This window comes from Heteronotia binoei, chromosome 12 (genome assembly GCF_032191835.1).
Source record: "Heteronotia binoei isolate CCM8104 ecotype False Entrance Well chromosome 12, APGP_CSIRO_Hbin_v1, whole genome shotgun sequence".
Classification (NCBI taxonomy): domain Eukaryota; kingdom Metazoa; phylum Chordata; class Lepidosauria; order Squamata; family Gekkonidae; genus Heteronotia; species Heteronotia binoei.
Window position 1 is genome coordinate 68,775,483 of NC_083234.1, and position 18,439 is coordinate 68,793,921.

The following is an 18,439-nucleotide window of genomic DNA, read 5'->3' on the forward strand; positions in this document are numbered from 1 at the left end:
AGAGTTATAGTCGCTGTCGGAGTTGTTTTTGAGACAGTGGTCATGGGGGTGGACTTCGGTGTGGTTGTTAGAGCCGATCTGCATGACAGTGAGATGGTTGTTGGTTTGGGTGCCGGAGTTGACCGGTCTGCTGAAGCGGACGATTCCCGCGCTTTTTTAGGAGCCGAAGCTGAGGACTCGGAGTGGTGGCGAGATTTTGGGGGGGACTTGTGTCTGGCCTCAGGATGGCGGGAAGCTCCTTTGTCGGACATGTTTTCTCAGCGAGTGAACAGCGGCCGACGCAGCCGAATCTCCCGCTCGTTCTGGGGAAGGCAGCAGAGAAGTGGATGTAGGCATAGCCCGAAGAGATTTTTCGAGGAGAAAACTCTGAAGTCTTGCTGCTCGATTTTTTCACACCTGTTTCCCAAAGTTGGCACAATGGATGCAGGTTTCGACTCAGTGGGCTTCTCCCAGACAAAACAGGTAGTGGGAATGTCTGTCAGTCGTGGGGATTTTAGTCCCAGACCTCCAGCACTTTTAAAAAGTTGAAAGAAGAGAAGAAAAGCCACACGAAGGAGAAAAAAACGAGGAAATATACGATACCACACAAACAAAGAAAAGAGAGCGAGCCAAGGAGAGGGAACACAGCAAGGTAGATGCTGTCCAGGCGACGGTAAGGAAGAAACTGGGTGGGAGGGGCGTCTTCCGGTCGCTCCAGGCATGCGCAGTCAATGCCTGCTCCCCAGAGTGAATGGAAGTCGCACCAAAAAGACGCTCTTAGCGAGCTATTGGAGTCTCCGAGGTATGGATCTCTTGCCGAAGGCAAGACCCATGTGTGGGACTGCACAGAGACCACAGTGAAGATCAAGGACCCTTTAATCTTGTCTAACCATAACCACCCTTTTTTGGTCTTCTCCCTTTCTCTTCACTCACACCTCTCCCTGCTTCCTTCCCTGACAGAAATCAAGGTTTGGAAGGTATAGCAATATGGTTGCAGTTGCTTAGCATCCCCCAAAATGATACCTCAGTGAACATGTATCTCTTAATACTACAGATATTGCTTCTATTATTTTGGATGTTTTTGATCACCGCAATGAATTTTTTTTTAAAGATTTCTGATTTTTCTACAAACATATAGCTTCACTCAATTTATTATTTTTTTTTTGGGGGGGGGGGAATCCCACCTACTTGCCCTGACTCCATTATGTGCATTTCTGATCCACCCAGTTCAGGATTAGATGTAAGGAAAACTAGAACAGACATCAAGACTCTTTTTAAATATTGTTCTTATTTACTTCATCATTCACAGAGAATTTAGGAGTGAGACAACTGTGACTGAAATGATATGATGAGATTGCATAATTAAAGCTCGTTTGATGTCCAGGAGAAAATATCCTCCAAAGTAAATCCTCTAAAGCAAATACCTACTAAAGTAAAGTCAAATCTGTTTTCACTATTCTCTCAATTTTATCAGAAGAATAAATAGAGCAAGGATTTCCAATAATGCATTTCATGAAATATTTTTCACCATCTGATGGACACTTCTACTATCATTCATAGCAGAGTAGGGTTTTCCCCCTATCATACTGTGCTCCATGATTCTGACATATAGTAATAAAAATCTAATTTTCCTAAACCTAGATGAAACAAGTAAAATGCTGCTGAGAAACAAAATGGGTATACAGAAGTAGCTGTTTGATAGATGAGGATTTTTAGAGGATTTTTTTTGTTATTGCTATTCAAGCTGAGCTCTTCAGTTGGCAGGGAAGATGCCACAACTAACAGTGAGGATCTATATGCACTTAGGATTCTGGATTGCAACCAAAGTGTATTAAAATGTTGCTTGTACACTGGCTTTGCACCTGCGTACAATCAACGCATGGTGTCAGCTTCGCCATGCTGCAGGTAAACTGCACATCAGCCACATAATAGTGAACACCATGGCAACAGCAAGGGGATTTAGACACGCCAAAGCAATCTCTCTGCCAGAATTGGCAGGATTTGGTATTGTGCCAGTGGGTCATCCCTTGCCATGTTATTTCTGCTTTAAAAGAGTATGAAGAGCACACCTGCTCACCCCTTTAGGTGACCATCTGAACTCTTCTTGTGGCATCTACTAAAATAAGATTGCTCCAGTAATTTCTCCAGCCCATTTATCACTTATGCCACAACCCTGAAGGGTGGGAAGGACGTAACAGCATGATTTATGAATTTGTACTGGGGGAGGATTCACTGTCAGTCTGATGACAAGTTCCAGATGCCACTGTGCTTCATAACGTCATATGATGATGTAGGAGGCCCTGCAAAAAGAGCAGTGAAATGTTTCCCACTTATATTAGGTGGGGGCCTTTTCATACTTCATATTCTCATCACCATGAAAAGGATCATGAAGGGTGAAATCAAGGCTTATATAAGTCCCTGCTCAATGAGTGTCTAACCAGATACCACGAAGAACCTCACAAATTGGATAAGAAGTTTATCTATTCCTGCTTGGTGATCCCTGACATCTGGTAATCACAGCCATACTTCCTGAGAAAACAAACACACTCCTTAACATCATGACATCATAAACAATCTGTCCTCAATGAATTCATGTACTGAAAAGACATCAGGTAACATCAGACTGCAATGGGCTGAAATGAGAGAAATAAGTTACATGCCGGAATGTAACAAGAGCTGGCTGCTTGGTCAATAGAACCTCTTCTAGGTGTGCCTCCCAAACACTGTTGTCTTCATGAGATGATGTCTTTCTACTCTACTTCTCCATATGGATTTTGACACTAGTCACAGTTTAAACATAAGAATTAACATACTCACAGGCCGTTTCTCGCATTCCCTGGAAAGCAGAGCAATTGGAGCTACGTTGCTTTCCTCCTTCGCTGAGCTCCTAGTACTTTCTGGGCTTTGCCAGTGAAAGCAGCAGCAATGTCAACTGAAGTCCCCGAACTCCCTCCTCCCCATACTTATGAACCAATGGATGGCACTAGGGGCCAGAAACGCCAAGTTGCGGAATGAGCTCAAGCCTTGGCTGTAGCGACTCAAGTTGTTAAGGATTCTCCATTCCCCTTTGCAATGCTAAAGTGAGCATATATCTCAGGAGGCACATGAAGTGTAACTAATGTGACATGCAAGACTATGCCCAAAGCCTTCTCGGAATCACATTAAGGAAGCCATTGCAGGCCACATCCTTCCAGATCACTTCATCCAATGGGAGCCCTATCACTGTTACCCAATTGTCAGTCTTACTTATGGTTAGACTCAGACATTACGGGGCAAAATGTGCCAGCTTATGAAGCAGAAAATCACCATCACCTTTGTGAGAGATGGAAAAGCACAGCAGAAACTGGTGCCTAGCTGTCTGAAGCAAGTAGGTAAGATCTCCATTACCTGGAAAAATGGCACAAGAAGGACAGACCCTGGAAAACTGCTGGTATCTTTGTAAACTATTACAAGTCAGTCTAGTTCTTATAACACAACTGTGTTCATATGGGTTATTATCACCTCTTCTTACCATTGTGTGGTAGTCCTGCTTACGGGGACAATGTTTACTGTTCCATCTCTATGGCCAGTTAGGATGTAACTGTGGAAAAAGACTTTTACGGTCAGGTCGTAACTAGGGATGGGCACAAACCTAATTGCAAACTGAAATTCATCACAAACCTTGGTTCATGGTTTGTGAACACTGGTTTGTGCCATCCTGCCCTCACGGTGGCAGGGCTTGGGGAAGGCAAGCAGGCACCATGCATGAGTGGAGTCCAAGTGACAAATTCACCACTTCCTACATGACACCTGCTTGTAAAACCTGTTTAAAGGGAATGTTCTCTTTAAATGGGATTTGGAAGATCTCCCCGCCCTTCCTTTCTGCTGGCATTGGGGAGCTGCAGCCAGCAGAAAGGAGGGAGGGAAGATCCACGAACCTCACAAACCTCAACTGGTTTGCGAAGGGGAGGTTCATCTCGCTTCATGGAACCTCACGAACCGGGATGAACTTCCATTTTTCCAGTTCATGCCCATCCCTAGTCGTCACCTCTGTGTTCTGGAAGGTCCTTCCCCGACACGTTGTGAAATCTCTCTGTGTTGTGATCTCAAAAAGGCTGCAATTTCTTTCTTGTTCAACACACATTTGATTGATTTGGGTTCTTTCTGTGAGGTATAGTTCAACTGATTTTTTTTGCTTATTATCATATTTTAAAATTTTTGTAAACCACTTTGAACTATTCTGGAAAAATGGAATACAAACATTGGGTTAGATCTCATGGATCCCCTCCACTAAGCTGATCCACTGGAGAAAGATTCCTCCTCCCTACACCCATTGGGAAAGCAGTCCTTCTTCCAGCAGAGGATTCTGCATTCAGTAGAAAGATACATTGGCTCTAACCAACTTCAAGCCAATACATCCATGTACACTTCTATACACAACTCACCTCAATGATGAAATGCCTTTGAGTTTACTTTGCAGATGGTACACTTCATCCAGGAGGTGCATATTTGCAATCTGTTCTTTTTCAAGCTCAGTCTCATTTTCCAACAGCAGTTTTTGAAGTTTCTCAACAGTGACTCCATTCTGATTTTCTGTAGCTCGAAAAGTCAGCTCCTCCATGTGAATTTGATAATCTGTTTGCTGATGGCTTCCAGATAGCATTTTTGCCTCTGGCCTACCAATATCTAGCATTGGGCGAAAGTGATAGTTCATAGGCAGCTCCCCATCACTGTGGGCAATGCTGAGAACATCGCTGGGGAAGAGCTGCTGAGCAGGCTGCCAGTAGAACAGCAGTGTCCTGTACTTCACCAGGTCAGCCTTCAGATCCTTAACTTTTTGCCGCAGTTCCTCAATGTCATCTATGGTGTCCTCGTCAAAAGCATCTGTGCTTGTTATGCTCAGCCTGAGAGAGAGCAAACTCTTGGAACTGGAATACATAGTAGCTGAATCAATGTCTAGTTTTTCCAGGACTGAAACCTCTTGATTTTGCTCTTTCAGGGCACGATAAGAGTCATGTTCAGTAGTTTCTGTTTCTGAGGGGAAAAACATGTGCATTCCTTTATTTAATCAGATATTTATATCCTGCTTTGCTTTCCAATAGACAGCCAAAATGGCTAATAATACTGTTTTCCCTTCCTCTATTTGATTCTCACAACAACAACCCTGGGCGGGGGGGGGGGGGGTAGAGGTTAGGTTGAGACTAGTGTGTGACTGGCCCAAAGTCAATCAGCAAGTTTCCACAGCAGAACGGGGATTAGAACCGGTCTCTCCACATCCTGGTCTGTCACTCTCATAACTTCACCAAGTTAGCATAAGCAAGCAATGCTTTTCTTTTATATCACAGAGAAACAGCCAAATTTATGCAAGTCCACATTAAATCTTTGCTCAATAAAATTAATCAGTGGCAGACCACTTTGAACAGAATCCTTTTTTTTTTCTTCCCCTAATTTGCACATATTCACATTGCTGCAATGCTCTAAACATGGTTTCTTTGACAGAAAAGAGAGCTGGAGAGCGCCACTTGGAAGTTATCAGAAGCTCTGCAGCAGTCATTAGTGTATGAGTTAATTTATGATGTTCCCCACTTAAATTAATCATAAACCACCACACGTAAAGATTTTCAAAAGAAATCCCTCATTTCTGCTGTCTAGGGCTAAAACATTCTTACACAATCTCAGCCACAATCTACAGCTAAACTTGAAACACTCATCAACTCTTGAGAATATGGTATACAACCTACAACCATTGCTTCACTCAGTTGCTTGATCCCAGAAAACCCAATCAATCAATTCTCTCCTTAGTGCCAACTAAAATGGCTTAATTGGTGGTGGTGGGGGGGGGGGGGGAATGAACAATACATTTTGCATTGCAGTCCATGGATCTGATCAGTTCTTTTGGCAATTGTGCTTTATTTTACCAAAGGAGAATGGAAGAACAATTTGGCAGAATAGAACAAGATCCAGCATTCTGTAGCCAAAGAAGCCAGCAGGATACTTCTAAAAGCTCTCAAGCAGACTGAGAAATGTGAAGGTTACCCCCAGATACTTGTCCCCAGCTCTCAGCACTCACAGGTATACTATATGCGACCTCTGAACACAGGGTTTCCATTTAAGGGTCGCGGATAATACCAGTTGACAAATCTGATCTCCAAATAACTCCCTGAACATATATGAACATATGAAGCTGCCTTATATTGAATCAGACCCTCGGTCCATCAAAGTCAGTATTGTCTACTCAGACTGGCAGTGGCTCTCCAGGGTCTCAAGCTGAGGTTTTTCACACCTATTTGCCTGGACCCTTTTTAGTTGGAGATGCCAGGGATTGAACCTGGAAACTTCTGCTTACCAAGCAGATGCTCTGCCACTGAACCACCATCTCTCCCTGATTCCAGAGACAATGGAAAACAATGGAAAACAGAGAAAATGGAAACAGTCCCTCCCTAATCCCAGAAACAACGGAAAATGTAGGCAGCCTGGTAAAGTTTCTAGCCTGGTTCAGATGGATTTCTAGCAAAATTTCTAGCCTGGTTTACAGAAACCCAGTTTGCCATTACATCTGAACTGGCTTCGCACTTGCCAAGCAACTATAATCAAACCCATGTTTGCGTAGGGAAAAGATCAAAGAGCTCATGCTGTTGTTTTACAGTATCAAAGTACATTCCCAACATGGCGAAGCACCCAAATCTCACAGTGCTTATGACAAGTTCCATTCAAGAGGGATCTTACCATGCCTAGTGGAATATGCAACTTTTTCAGTGCCTCCTGATAAAGAGAAAACAGTGTTACACTTACCTATATCTATTGTTGATTGAGGTATCTTCTGTGCAGGCACACATTGGGACTTGCTCAGGCTAGTTACTGGAGGCTCTCTTACAGCTTTTCTGATACTATTTTAACACTCAGAGGGGAGCTATTCCCCTGCAGACCTTGTTAGAGGCTGTTTTCTCACCCAGCAGTCACATGCTCTGCAGGGAGGGGACCCCCCCCCTTTCCATCTGTCTTCCTGAGCTGCTGCAAGCGTCACAGATGGAATTACATTCTATGAACTCACCGCAGAGTAGGAGGGAGTGAATGTGTGCCTGCACAGAAGACACTTAAGTGATCAACAGTTACAGGTAAGTGCAACACTGTTTTCATCTTCAGTCTTGTCAGAACTTGTAACTGTGATCTCTTAGCTTAGCCAAACTGTTTCCATGTTGTAACTCAGGATATTGACAGCGGTCATTGACCCAAGCCGCTTTGCTATGCTAAATATTTAGGGCGGTAAGACAGGCGGCAGAAAGTCTCTGCTTAACATCCACAGGTGCCCTTTGAAGCCGGGCCGTTTGGCCTTCACAATAGGGGGACATCCCTCTTAGCTGATAACGAAGGCTGGGAAAGAGACAACCGCTTGGGACCGTGTGAATCACTGTGAATTATTGTTTTATTATGCTTTGCTGTGGGCATAAAATGTAACCAACTGCCCAGAATCGCCATTACTGTTATTTCGTTTCTATAGTACTGAAGTTCTTCCAATAAAGATTCCTAACTTGCTACAAGTATTGGACTCTCTTGAAGTTCATCCAAGTTCTGACATTATAACAGTAAACCTTTCATTTGGGCTTATCGGGACTGGCAACCTGGCCCCATGGCGGCACTGGAACCAGACAACGGAGAGCCCACTATTCCACCAGACGAAGAACCCCTCGACCCGAAGGTAACTGGCGCGAGGAGGAAAATTAAGGTCCCCGTGCCGTTCACCGTCGACGCCTTCCCCTCCCGAACCTGGAGCCCGAGGAAGTCGACGGCCGCTATGGAGGCCGCGGAGCAGCGCTACCGACTCATCGCCACGGGCGGAGGAGAAGGGGACGAGGATGAGCCCAGAGACGAGGGGCTCGGGACTTACGGTGGAGGGGACCCGATCCGAACGCTGCGCAACGAGCTGTTCGATTGGGTGAGAGAGATCCACGACGAGGTTCACGCATCCCGGGTCCTGATGGCAGAAGAGATGCAACAAAACCTGGGAGCGGTCCGCGATCAAATCCGCACGCTCCAAGGGATCGTGGCCGCGGGGCAAGCCCCAGGGGGAGGACCGGTGGGCCCACCGGCAGGCGCACCGGCGGGACCCCCGGCTGGGGCTCCGGCGGGGCCGCCGGCTGGGGCTCCAACAGGACCGCCGGTCGGCCCCCCGACGGGACCCCCCGTGGGGCCGCCGGCTGGGGCCCCGGCGGGGCCGTCGGTCAGCCCCTCGGCGGGACCCCCCGTGGGGCCGCCAGCAGGACCCCCGGCCGGCCCTCCGGCAGGTCCCCCGGTTGGACCACCAGCCCCACCGCTCGGCGGACCGATGGCCCCAGTAGCTCCGGTGGCTCCCGCTCCAGTCGCCCCGGCCGGAGGGGACGGAGGAGGCCACCGGGAGTTGAAAATCACCTTCGATGGGGACGGAGACGGAGTGGAATACTTCACGATCCAATGCAACGTGTTTTTCACGCACTGGGGAGCGGGGTACCCCACGGAAGCGAGCCGCGTGGCCCACATCGCCTCCAGACTAAGAGGACCGGCCCAAAAATGGTACGTGGGGCTTTACACGGGGCGGAAACCAGAACTCGCCACCGTGGCCGATTTTCTACAAGCCATGCTTCGGCAATATGGAGACCCCCCTGCGGGAAGAGAAAGCTGTCGCGGCCCTGCAAAGAATCGAGCAAGGCAACCGCACCACCCGGGAGTACGCCACCGAGTTCATGGGCTACTGTGCGGCAGCCAGGGGGTGGAATGAAGTCATGAAATACACCGCGTTCAAGAACGGCCTGAACGCGAACATCCTAGATCGGTGCTACCACCAGGGAAGACCAGATACCCTGGTGGGATGGATCCAACTGGCTGGGGAGGTAGAGACCGACCTCCAGCACGTTGGGATGCGGCGCCAGCAGCAGAGCAAAAAGGCCGGGAAGCCGAGTCCCTCACCGAGCAAGACAGAAGGGAAGCGTGGCCCTACGACTTCCACCCCCTCGGCAGCGGCACGAAAATGCTACCGGTGTGGAGACCCGAACCACCTGGCCGCCAACTGCCCAGGGAAACCAACTCCGACACTGCCGCCATCCAAATCGACGCCCACCGCGCCTAAGAAGAAGGGCGGGCGAGCGAAGGAGCCCAGTCGGGGCACCGTCGCCACCTCCTTGGCGATTGACGAGGATATTACCACCATAGAAGAATCCAGCGAGGAGTCCTGGGACCAAGAGTCGGCGGGAAACGACAGCGACCTGCTTTAATCAGTGCCGTGAAGCAGGTCGACAAAACGCCGGCACTACTGACGGTGAGAGTTACCGGGGGGCTATTGTTCATGGCAGTCACCCTTTTGAACCCCAACTTAAAAAGATTCATGCACGCCCGGGCCTTAATTGACTCTGGGTGCACTCGGGACATCATTACCCCCCGCTTAGTAGAAGCGCTGGGACTAGCCACGGCCCCCCTCCCGCACCCCATCCAATTTGAGCAAATGGACGGGACGCCAATGCGGGGGGAACCTTGCACCCTAGAGACCCAGGCCATCCCCGTGGGGACTGAAGAACACTGGGGGGTGGAGGCGTTTGTCATAGCCCCTTCTTGCTCTTTCGACGTGGTGGTGGGATCAGGATGGCTAGCAAGACACCAACCGGACATTCGATGGGCAGAGCAAATAGTGCGGTTCCCGGACTGGCGGTGCGAGCACCACCACTGGAAACCGGAGTGGGGCCCGAAAGCACCCCCGCAGAACGAAAGACTCTGTCTCACCCTCGAGGAGATAGGATCGATTCCCAAAGAGTACAGGGACTTAAGGAAAGCCTTTAGCGAGAGGGAGGCGGACGAACTCCCCCCTCATCGCCCCACGGACTGTGCCATTGAACTCATTCCGGGGCAAGCGCTACCGAAAGCAAAACTGTACTCTATGGGTTGGGCAGAGAAAGAGGAGCTGAGGAAATTCATTGACAAAAATCTGAAACGGGGTTTCATCCGGCCAGCTACCGCCCCCCATGCCGCCCCAGTATTGTTTCGCAAGAAGAAGGATGGGGGGCTTAGACTTTGCACAGATTTTCGCGGGATAAACGGAATTTCTATGTCTAATGCTTATCCGATCCCGTTGATAAGAGACCTCCTAAACACTGTGGCCGAGGGCAAGATCTTCACTAAGCTCGATCTCAGAGACGCGTATTTCCGCGTACGGATTAAAGAAGGAGACGAGTGGAAGACCGCGTTCAACACGCCTATGGGACAGTTTGAGTACCTAGTCATGCCATTTGGGCTACAAGGCGCACCAGGGGTTTTTATGAACTTTATAAATGAAGTGTTGAGAGAATTTCTGTTCAAGGGGGTGGTGGTGTACCTTGATGTCATCATTATCTATTCGAAAGACCTTGAATCCCATGTGCCTCTTGTGAGAAAAGTACTGGCGACTCTTTGTAAGAACAAACTGTATGCTAAACTGTCTAAATGTGAGTTCCACAAGACGGAACTAGACTATCTGGGATTCCGAGTGTCAGGGGAAGGGCTGGCAATGGACCCCGCCAAAATCCAAGCTGTTCTAGATTGGGAACCGCCCCGAACCCGACAGCAGTTACAATCTTTCATCGGGTTCGCAAATTTCTACCGCGGGTTCATTAAGGGGTTCGCCCGGGTGCTGCTCCCCCTCACGGAGCTCCTAAAAACGAAGGGGAAGGGGGAGGCGGCGAAAAAACCCGGGGCGCGCCTAACTTGGACCCCCGAGTGCCACCGGGCGTTCCAAGAACTCAAACAACTCTTCACCTCTGAACCAATATTGGCCCACCCGAATGAATTGAAACCCTTCGTGGTGCAATGCGACGCCTCCGACGTCGCCGTGGGAGCCATATTGATGCAGAGGAACGAAGAGGGGGAACTGCGTCCCTGCGCCTACATCTCACACAAATTCTCAAACGAGCAAAGGAACTGGTCAGTGTGGGACAAAGAGGCTTTTGCTGTAATGTTCGCCTTGAAAACCTGGAGATCCTGGCTAGAGGGAGCACGAGTCCCCTTTGAGATTTGGACCGATCACAAAAACTTGGAGGCTCTCACAGGTCGCCGCAAACTGACCGCGAAACAAATTCGGTGGGCGGGTTTCTTTGCCAAGTTTGACTTTGTGCTGAAGCACATCCCCGGCACAGAAAACTTTTTAGCCGATGCACTGTCACGCATGCCCCAGCACGAAAGTCAGAGGGAAGAAGTGATCGACTCCCTCATCCCACCGTCAGCCATTGCGGGAGGGGTCACCACCCGTTCAGGGAAAACAACCGGGGCCCCAGAAACACCACAGCAGGAGCGCTTCGCCTCGGAAGCAGACTTAGAAGGCGCAGACCGCCCAGATGGGCTAGAGCAAGGGGAGGGGGGACTTTGGCTCCACAAAGGGAAAATCTATGTGCCTAAATCCATGAGGAAGGAAGTGCTAGAAAAATGCCATTCCAATCGCCTGGCAGGCCACTTTGGGTATGTGAAAACGCTCCACCTTATCACACGACAATTTTGGTGGCCAAAGCTAAAGAGGGATGTTTCTGAATTCGTACTAGCCTGCCCTACATGCATCATGTCCAAACGTAGAGGGGGTAAACCCCCCGGACACCTCGTCCCTCTCCCCACGGCTAGCCGACCCTGGGCTGTGGTGTCCATGGACTTTATAGTGGAATTACCCCCCTCGCAAGGGAAAACGGTGATATTGGTAGTGGTGGATACTTTTTCAAAGCAAGCCCACTTCATCCCTTGCAAGAAATTGCCCACTGCTAAAAAACTGGCCCAACTTTTCTTCAATCACGTGGTCCGCCTACACTCATTTCCCGAAAAGGTCATTAGTGACCGCGGGCCACAGTTCGTTGCCAACTTCTGGCGGGAGTTTTGCAAGTTAGCTGGCATCGAACAAGGACTTAGCTCAGCCTACCACCCACAAACGGACGGACAGACGGAGAGGGTGAACGGGCTTCTCGAGCAATATTTAAGGTGTTACATCAATTACCAACAAACAAACTGGGTGGAGCTACTGCCCTTCGCAGAATATGGGTACAATAACAGCCTCCATAGTTCCACCAAAACCTCCCCTTTCCAAATAGTCAACGGCTACGAGGGGAAGCCTTTTCCAAACCTTCCCCTTCCGGCAGGGCCTAAAGAACCTACGTCCTGCCTCCAGTGGTGGGAGGGGATAAGGGGAGGGTGGAAAGTGATTCAAGAAAACCTGGAAGAGGCGAAGAGGGAATACAAACGGTACTTTGACAAAAAGCATGCCCCTCAATGGGACATGAAGGAGGGAGACACAGTGTTCCTGTCTACAAAAAATTTGCCCCTCCCACAGGGATGCTGGAAGCTCGCACTTAAGTATCTGGGGCCATTCAAAATAAAGAAGGTTATCAACAAAGTAACTGTCGAGCTAGAGTTGCCAAAATCCCTCAGTAAGATCCACCCTGTTTTTCATTGCAGCCTTCTTCGCAAGGATCCTGGAGCTACGCCATTCCATCCCCGCCCCCCGGAACCGCCGCCGACATTAGTGAAGGGTCAGAGTCACCATGAGGTGTTAGAAATTCTAGACTCAAAGATCCGGAGGGGGGCGTTGTACTACCTTATTAGGTGGAAGTATTTTCCCCCTAGCTGTGATGAATGGGTCAAAGCCACTGATGTATCTGCTCCGCAACTGCTGAAAAAATTTCACCTACTGTACCCACACAAGCCCAAAGCGACGAGCTTAGGGGGGGCAGTATGTCAGAACTTGTAACTGTGATCTCTTAGCTTAGCCAAACTGTTTCCATGTTGTAACTCAGGATATTGACAGCGGTCATTGACCCAAGCCGCTTTGCTATGCTAAATATTTAGGGCGGTAAGACAGGCGGCAGAAAGTCTCTGCTTAACATCCACAGGTGCCCTTTGAAGCCGGGCCGTTTGGCCTTCACAATAGGGGGGCATCCCTCTTAGCTGATAACGAAGGCTGGGAAAGAGACAACCGCTTGGGACCGTGTGAATCACTGTGAATTATTGTTTTATTATGCTTTGCTGTGGGCATAAAATGTAACCAACTGCCCAGAATCGCCATTACTGTTATTTCGTTTCTATAGTACTGAAGTTCTTCCAATAAAGATTCCTAACTTGCTACAAGTATTGGACTCTCTTGAAGTTCATCCAAGTTCTGACAAGTCTTCTGTGCCGTTCCACATTGGCAGAATATAGAGATGTGGGGTAAGTTTCAGTTGAACAAGGAGTGCAGCACTGCTCTACCAACTGCTGAATCTCTTCTCACATTCACGTCCACAGAATAGTGCTTGACAAAGGTATCTGAAGGCAATCATGTTGCTGCTCTACAGCTGTCCCCCAAGGGGGTCCCTCTGCGAAATGCTGCTGACTCTGCCTGTGCCCTTGTAGAGTGTGTCCAAAGCACCAGAGGACATAGTAGCTTGGTCTATTCATATCCCAGTCAGATAGCTGAGACTATCCATCTAGAAATCGTTTGCGCCGATGGTAGCTTTGCTTTTGAACTATCGGAGAAGCACACAAAGAGGTGAGGAGTATTGTCTGACACTCGTTCTATCCAGGTAAAATAATAAAGACCTCTTTACATCTAAGGAATGTAGTGTTTATTCAGTCTCAGGGGTGGGGGATGGAAAAAACATTGGAAGGACTACATCTTCGGAAAGGTGGAAACTAGAAACCATCTTTGGTTGAAAGTGTAAGCTAGGTCTTAAATGTAGCACCCTCCTACAGCAAATATGGCATTCAGTATAATATCCTCCTACAACAAATACAAGCAAGCTCTGGAAAATGTGGGTGTATGCATAGAACCCATGCCCAGGTCATAGGACCTATGCTTGCCCTGCAATCCCAATCTTGAAAAAAGTTGTTGTCTAGGATACTGTGGCAGACAAGGCTGTTGGTGCGAGTGTTGAGCATATGGGGATATGACTGATACAATCAGTATGACTGCCGAGGTCTGTACGGAATGGCAGGGCCTGCAGTGATGCCAAATGAACAAGCTGTCTGTCTGTTTTTCTTGATCTGTGACAAGAAATTATCAGTTGATGAGGCAAACAGAGTCGTGCCCTCAAAAGGAAGGTCCTCCACCTTCTGTTGGGTGTCAAGAGGGAGGGCTGTGCAGCGTAGCCAAGCATGCCTTCTCAGCTCAAGGGCTGAAGCCATGGCCCTGGAGGAGGAATCAGCAGTATGTCTGTGTTAATTTGTTGTTTAGATAAGTGTAATGCCTCCGCTTGTAGTAGCTTTACTAGAGGCTTCTTATCCTCAGGCAGCAATTCTATATATGCAGCCATCTTCTCCCAGAGGAAAAATTAGTATCCATAATCACTTCATAGTTAGCTATACATAGCTTGAGTGAGGCAGAAGAATAAACTTTCCTGCCGAGTGCATCAGTTTTTCGCCCTTCCTTTTCGCCCTTCAGCTGACAAGGAATGCATACCCAAACAGTGTCTTGCTTGAATCTCATCAGATATGAGATATCAAGTTGGGGGACGGCTGAACAAATAAGCATGACCTTCCAGTTGAACCTTATACAACTTCTCCACTTTTCTGGATATGGCAGCCATGGCTTTTGCTAGAAAGTCTTGGAGATGTCAGCAATACCTTCCAAAATGCAGAAGAAGATTGTACCAGGCAACTCTGCATCGGGTTTTCTCAAGATTTATCCTTGGGTCTAGGGTTGCTGGAGGTCACCTCTATGTCCAACAACTTAGCCATTTGCATCTGTTCTACATAAAGCTTGAGATCCTCATTGGGTGACACTGGGACTGGATCCCCCACAGTGTCATCAGGGGAAGGGTCTGATGGAAGGTCTGAGCCCAGACCTGAAGAGGAATTAGTCTTCGATATACCTTCTTTATCAGAATCTGAATGTCCTGTGAGGGGCTAGTTAGAGGCTGTAAGCAAGCACCACACTGGAGGCACTACAGTTTCCCAGTTCCATTAGAAAAAGGGCTTCAATTTTGGACGTACCCTTCTTGACTGCAAATCACCCCATTCTTGTGGTCCAGAGGAAGGGAAATAGTAAGGGTAGCCTTGCCATGGGGTGGCATCAAATCTTGCCATGGGGCCAGTGAGGCTAATTTGGAAGGTTGACTAGCTGCTGGAACTGCTAAGGTGCCTTCACCAGGCTTAATATCCCCTTTTAGAGCAAGACTACATTGAGAAGGAATGTGGGGAAGTTCACAGTGGAGGAATCTCCATTCATTCCCTGAAAACCAACAGGCTGCTTGGTTCTGGGAGTGCCTTGGAACCAGAGTGATTCTTTTCTTTATGTTTTACTTTAGAGCGAGCTTTCTTAGGTAGAGGTTCTAATGAACACCACAGATTAGTGATCAGGCCCAATGCTTCGGCTCTGTCTCTGAATCTGATGGAACTGAGACACTTCAGGATGGACTCGTAAGGCGGTTGATTCTAACCAGTGACTTTTGACAGTAGGGACGGACAATGCTCTGCCAAGGCAGATGACTTTGCTGCCGGGCTATTACAGCACAAAAGCGCTTTCTCCCACAAGCTTGCCTTTAATCACATAGCTCGATCTGAGCAGGCTTCCAGGGTAAACTGGAGGCAGCTTTTGCATGTGGCTCTATTATGGGCCTTGCCCAAGCAGCAAAGGCATTGGAGGTGCTGATCCGAGAGGGTCATCTTTGTACTGCACTTGGGTACATTTCTTAAACAGAGCTTTCTGTGACATATTCCTCGAGAGTGAGGATCACCATAGCAATGAAATATTTGAAAATTTTGAAACAAACTCACAAAGACCAGTAGTTGAAGAGAAACACATCCAACCCATGTGGCAGTGAAGAAAGAACTTAGGGAAAGGGGGCCCCCTCCCTGCAGAGCATGTGACCGCTGGGAGGGAAAATGGCCTTTAACAAGCTCTGCAGGGGAGGGGCTCCCCTCGGAGTGTTAAAATAGTACCAGAAAAGCTGGTAAGAGAGCCTCAAGTGGCTGGTCTGCACAAGCGCAGCCCCAGCGTGAGACTGCACAAAAGAGTGAAGATGAACACTGAAGCTTCCACATTAAAACTCACAGCATGGTGATTAAGCTCGTTTATACCTGCATTAAGTGATGCAGTTCCATTTAAGAGACTCAAACAGTTTGAGATCATTCTGATTTGAGGGAAATGGGGAGGGGGGAGCTGATATTCCGAGGCTTCAGAAACCCAAGCATTTCTGAATGTATTCATGAACATTTTTAATTCACTGGCAAGATCAGAGAAACGCTGTCGCACTGGGCGCAGAGGGAGTTGGGCACACATCTCATTATTTTTATTACAAACCATGCTCATAAATCTTAGTGACCCTTCCAAAAGAATAATTCTGAAGAGTCTACCATGGGATTCTCGAGGACGGCTATTCTGAGCTAATTAAGTAAACAATATTTAAAAACTACGAACAATGGTAAAAAGGGGGGGGGGCAATTAACACCAATAAACTAACAGATGCAATTATTTATAAAAACAACCCAAACAGTCTGCTTAAAAACTTTGAATTTTCAAGCAAGCCCCTGACCCCCTTTAAATAGCTGTGGGTTCATACTCTACCTTGGGCGTTGTCCTGGTACTTGCACATCTCTTCTTTGCTGTCACCACTGACTAAACTAACGCCTGCTTCTGAGCAATCAAGCTGGATTGAGGATTCGGCTAGAGAAAAGAGGGGAAAGAACAGAAAGAAGGGAATATGCACCCCAGCAATGTACATTTTGAAAAAAGAGGAAGAAGCAACTCAGCAAAATTTGCCAGCACATGACAGTTTTTGAGGATCTCAGGCACACCTTTTCACAAAACGATCCTTCTCAGCCACACGGTATACATTTCCAACATGCGCTGATCTCCGCATGCTGTACTGCACACAGCAGAACAGCGGGAACAATTGCGCAGATGGCAGAATGCACACAGGATGCCTCTGTCAAAGGAAGCTTCACACATCAAGCCTTTAATTTGCTGGAGACTTCTCACATTTGTGGCCTAGCACCATGTCATGACATAAGCCAGCTTCTGCCTCTTTAAGGTATGCGCATAGAAATCTAGGAACCTTGAAGGCATCCTGAAATTTTCCAGGAATCAACATGTCAGCCGAAAGCTACAATAATGGTTGTAGTGGATCCTTCAAATCTTCTTTTTCTTTGCTGTTTCTTATGGAAAACAGCTTTTCTGTTTGGTCTCATCTTTAGCCTTGTCTCACTCTGGTTTCAGGAAAGCATACTAGCATAACTTTCAGAGTGGCTTTAGTCTTGTGTAGTTTCCCCATTAGTAGAGAACTAATGATCATTTGGGTTTATCTGAGTTGCTCATGAAGCAATAATCTGCAAAGCTGAAGAGGGTGTTTCCATTTTACTGACCATTTTGTTGTGAAATCTTTCCTTTTAAGATGATAGTGGCCACTCTGAAGATGTGGCAGATGAATTACCAGGGAGTAAATCCTCTTTGCAGAGGACTGTTTTAAGCCAAAAGGCTTTCACTTCTAGTCTCAGAGGTCAATTGTTGGCAGTTGGTGCAGGTAGGCACATTATGCCTTTCTCCAAGGCAGACAATATATGTTTATGGTGCTTGCGTCATTGAGCTACTCCCCCCCCACCCCCCACAAGACACAAAGAAATATCTCTTTGTGTCATTCAGCACTGAAAACAAGCAACTGTCACTCCTGTGGGAACTCAAAGCCCTCTGGCCACAAACAGTATCTGGCTGTGAAGTAATTAGTTCTCAACTGATAAGGAATACACACAGGAGATAAGATTGGTCAGAAGACCAAATAAACCAGGGAGCAGGGGGAGAACTCATTAAGGTTTTTTGCTTTCTTAAAGATGTTTGTGACTGGAAAATCAAGGAGATGATCACTCTGTAGCAGAAAAGAGGAAGACATCGGTGCCATGAGGGAAAAGTTGAGGAAGCATCTTTATCTGAGGGGAGGCAGGAAGAAACTTCCACATTTGACAGAAGCCCTGGTAGGGTCTGCAGCTGGCCAGCAAATGTGCAGTTTGAAACATGGACCTGAAGAAAAGCCAGTCAGTCTTGTCAAAGCACCAGATAGGGGTCAAGGAAAAGACTGGTACAGTTTACCAAGTTCCAGGGGCCCATAGCCCAGGCTTTAAGCTTATTATATATATTTATTTAATTTCTATCCCACCCTCCCCAGCAAAGCTAGCTCAGGGTGGGTTACAACAAAACAAAAAACCAATATAATCAAATTATTCAATAATTAAAACCATCTTAACAATCATTACAACCGAAAAACATCAATTACTTCAGCAACAATAGATACAATGCAGTTCTGGGGGGGGGGGGGGGGTTATTGCACAGAAGAAGATGATGATGATATTGGATTTATATCCTGCCCTCCACTCCGAAGAGTCTCAGAGTGGCTCACAATCTCCTTTACCTTCCTCCCCTACAACAGACACCCTGTGAGGTGGGTGGGGATGAAGAGGGCTCTCACAGCAGAGCTATGGCTGACCCAAGGCCATTCCAGCAGGTGCAAGTGGAGGAGTGGGGAATCAAACCCAGTTCTCCCAG

The 18,439-nt window shown here is 47.7% G+C and overlaps 1 protein-coding gene across 1 annotated transcript in view; it reads right to left on the reverse strand.

The window, feature by feature from the left end:
* Nucleotides 1-18,439, reverse strand: part of CDK5RAP2 (CDK5 regulatory subunit associated protein 2) — a 190,150-nt gene that overhangs the window by 64,419 nt on the left and 107,292 nt on the right. The window contains exons 17-18 of the mRNA XM_060250867.1: nucleotides 16,472-16,570; nucleotides 4,404-4,992 (exon numbers count right to left, since the gene is read on the reverse strand). Of these exons, the coding sequence (XP_060106850.1) occupies nucleotides 4,404-4,992; nucleotides 16,472-16,570 (688 nt within the window). The remainder of the gene's footprint in view (nucleotides 1-4,403; nucleotides 4,993-16,471; nucleotides 16,571-18,439) is intronic.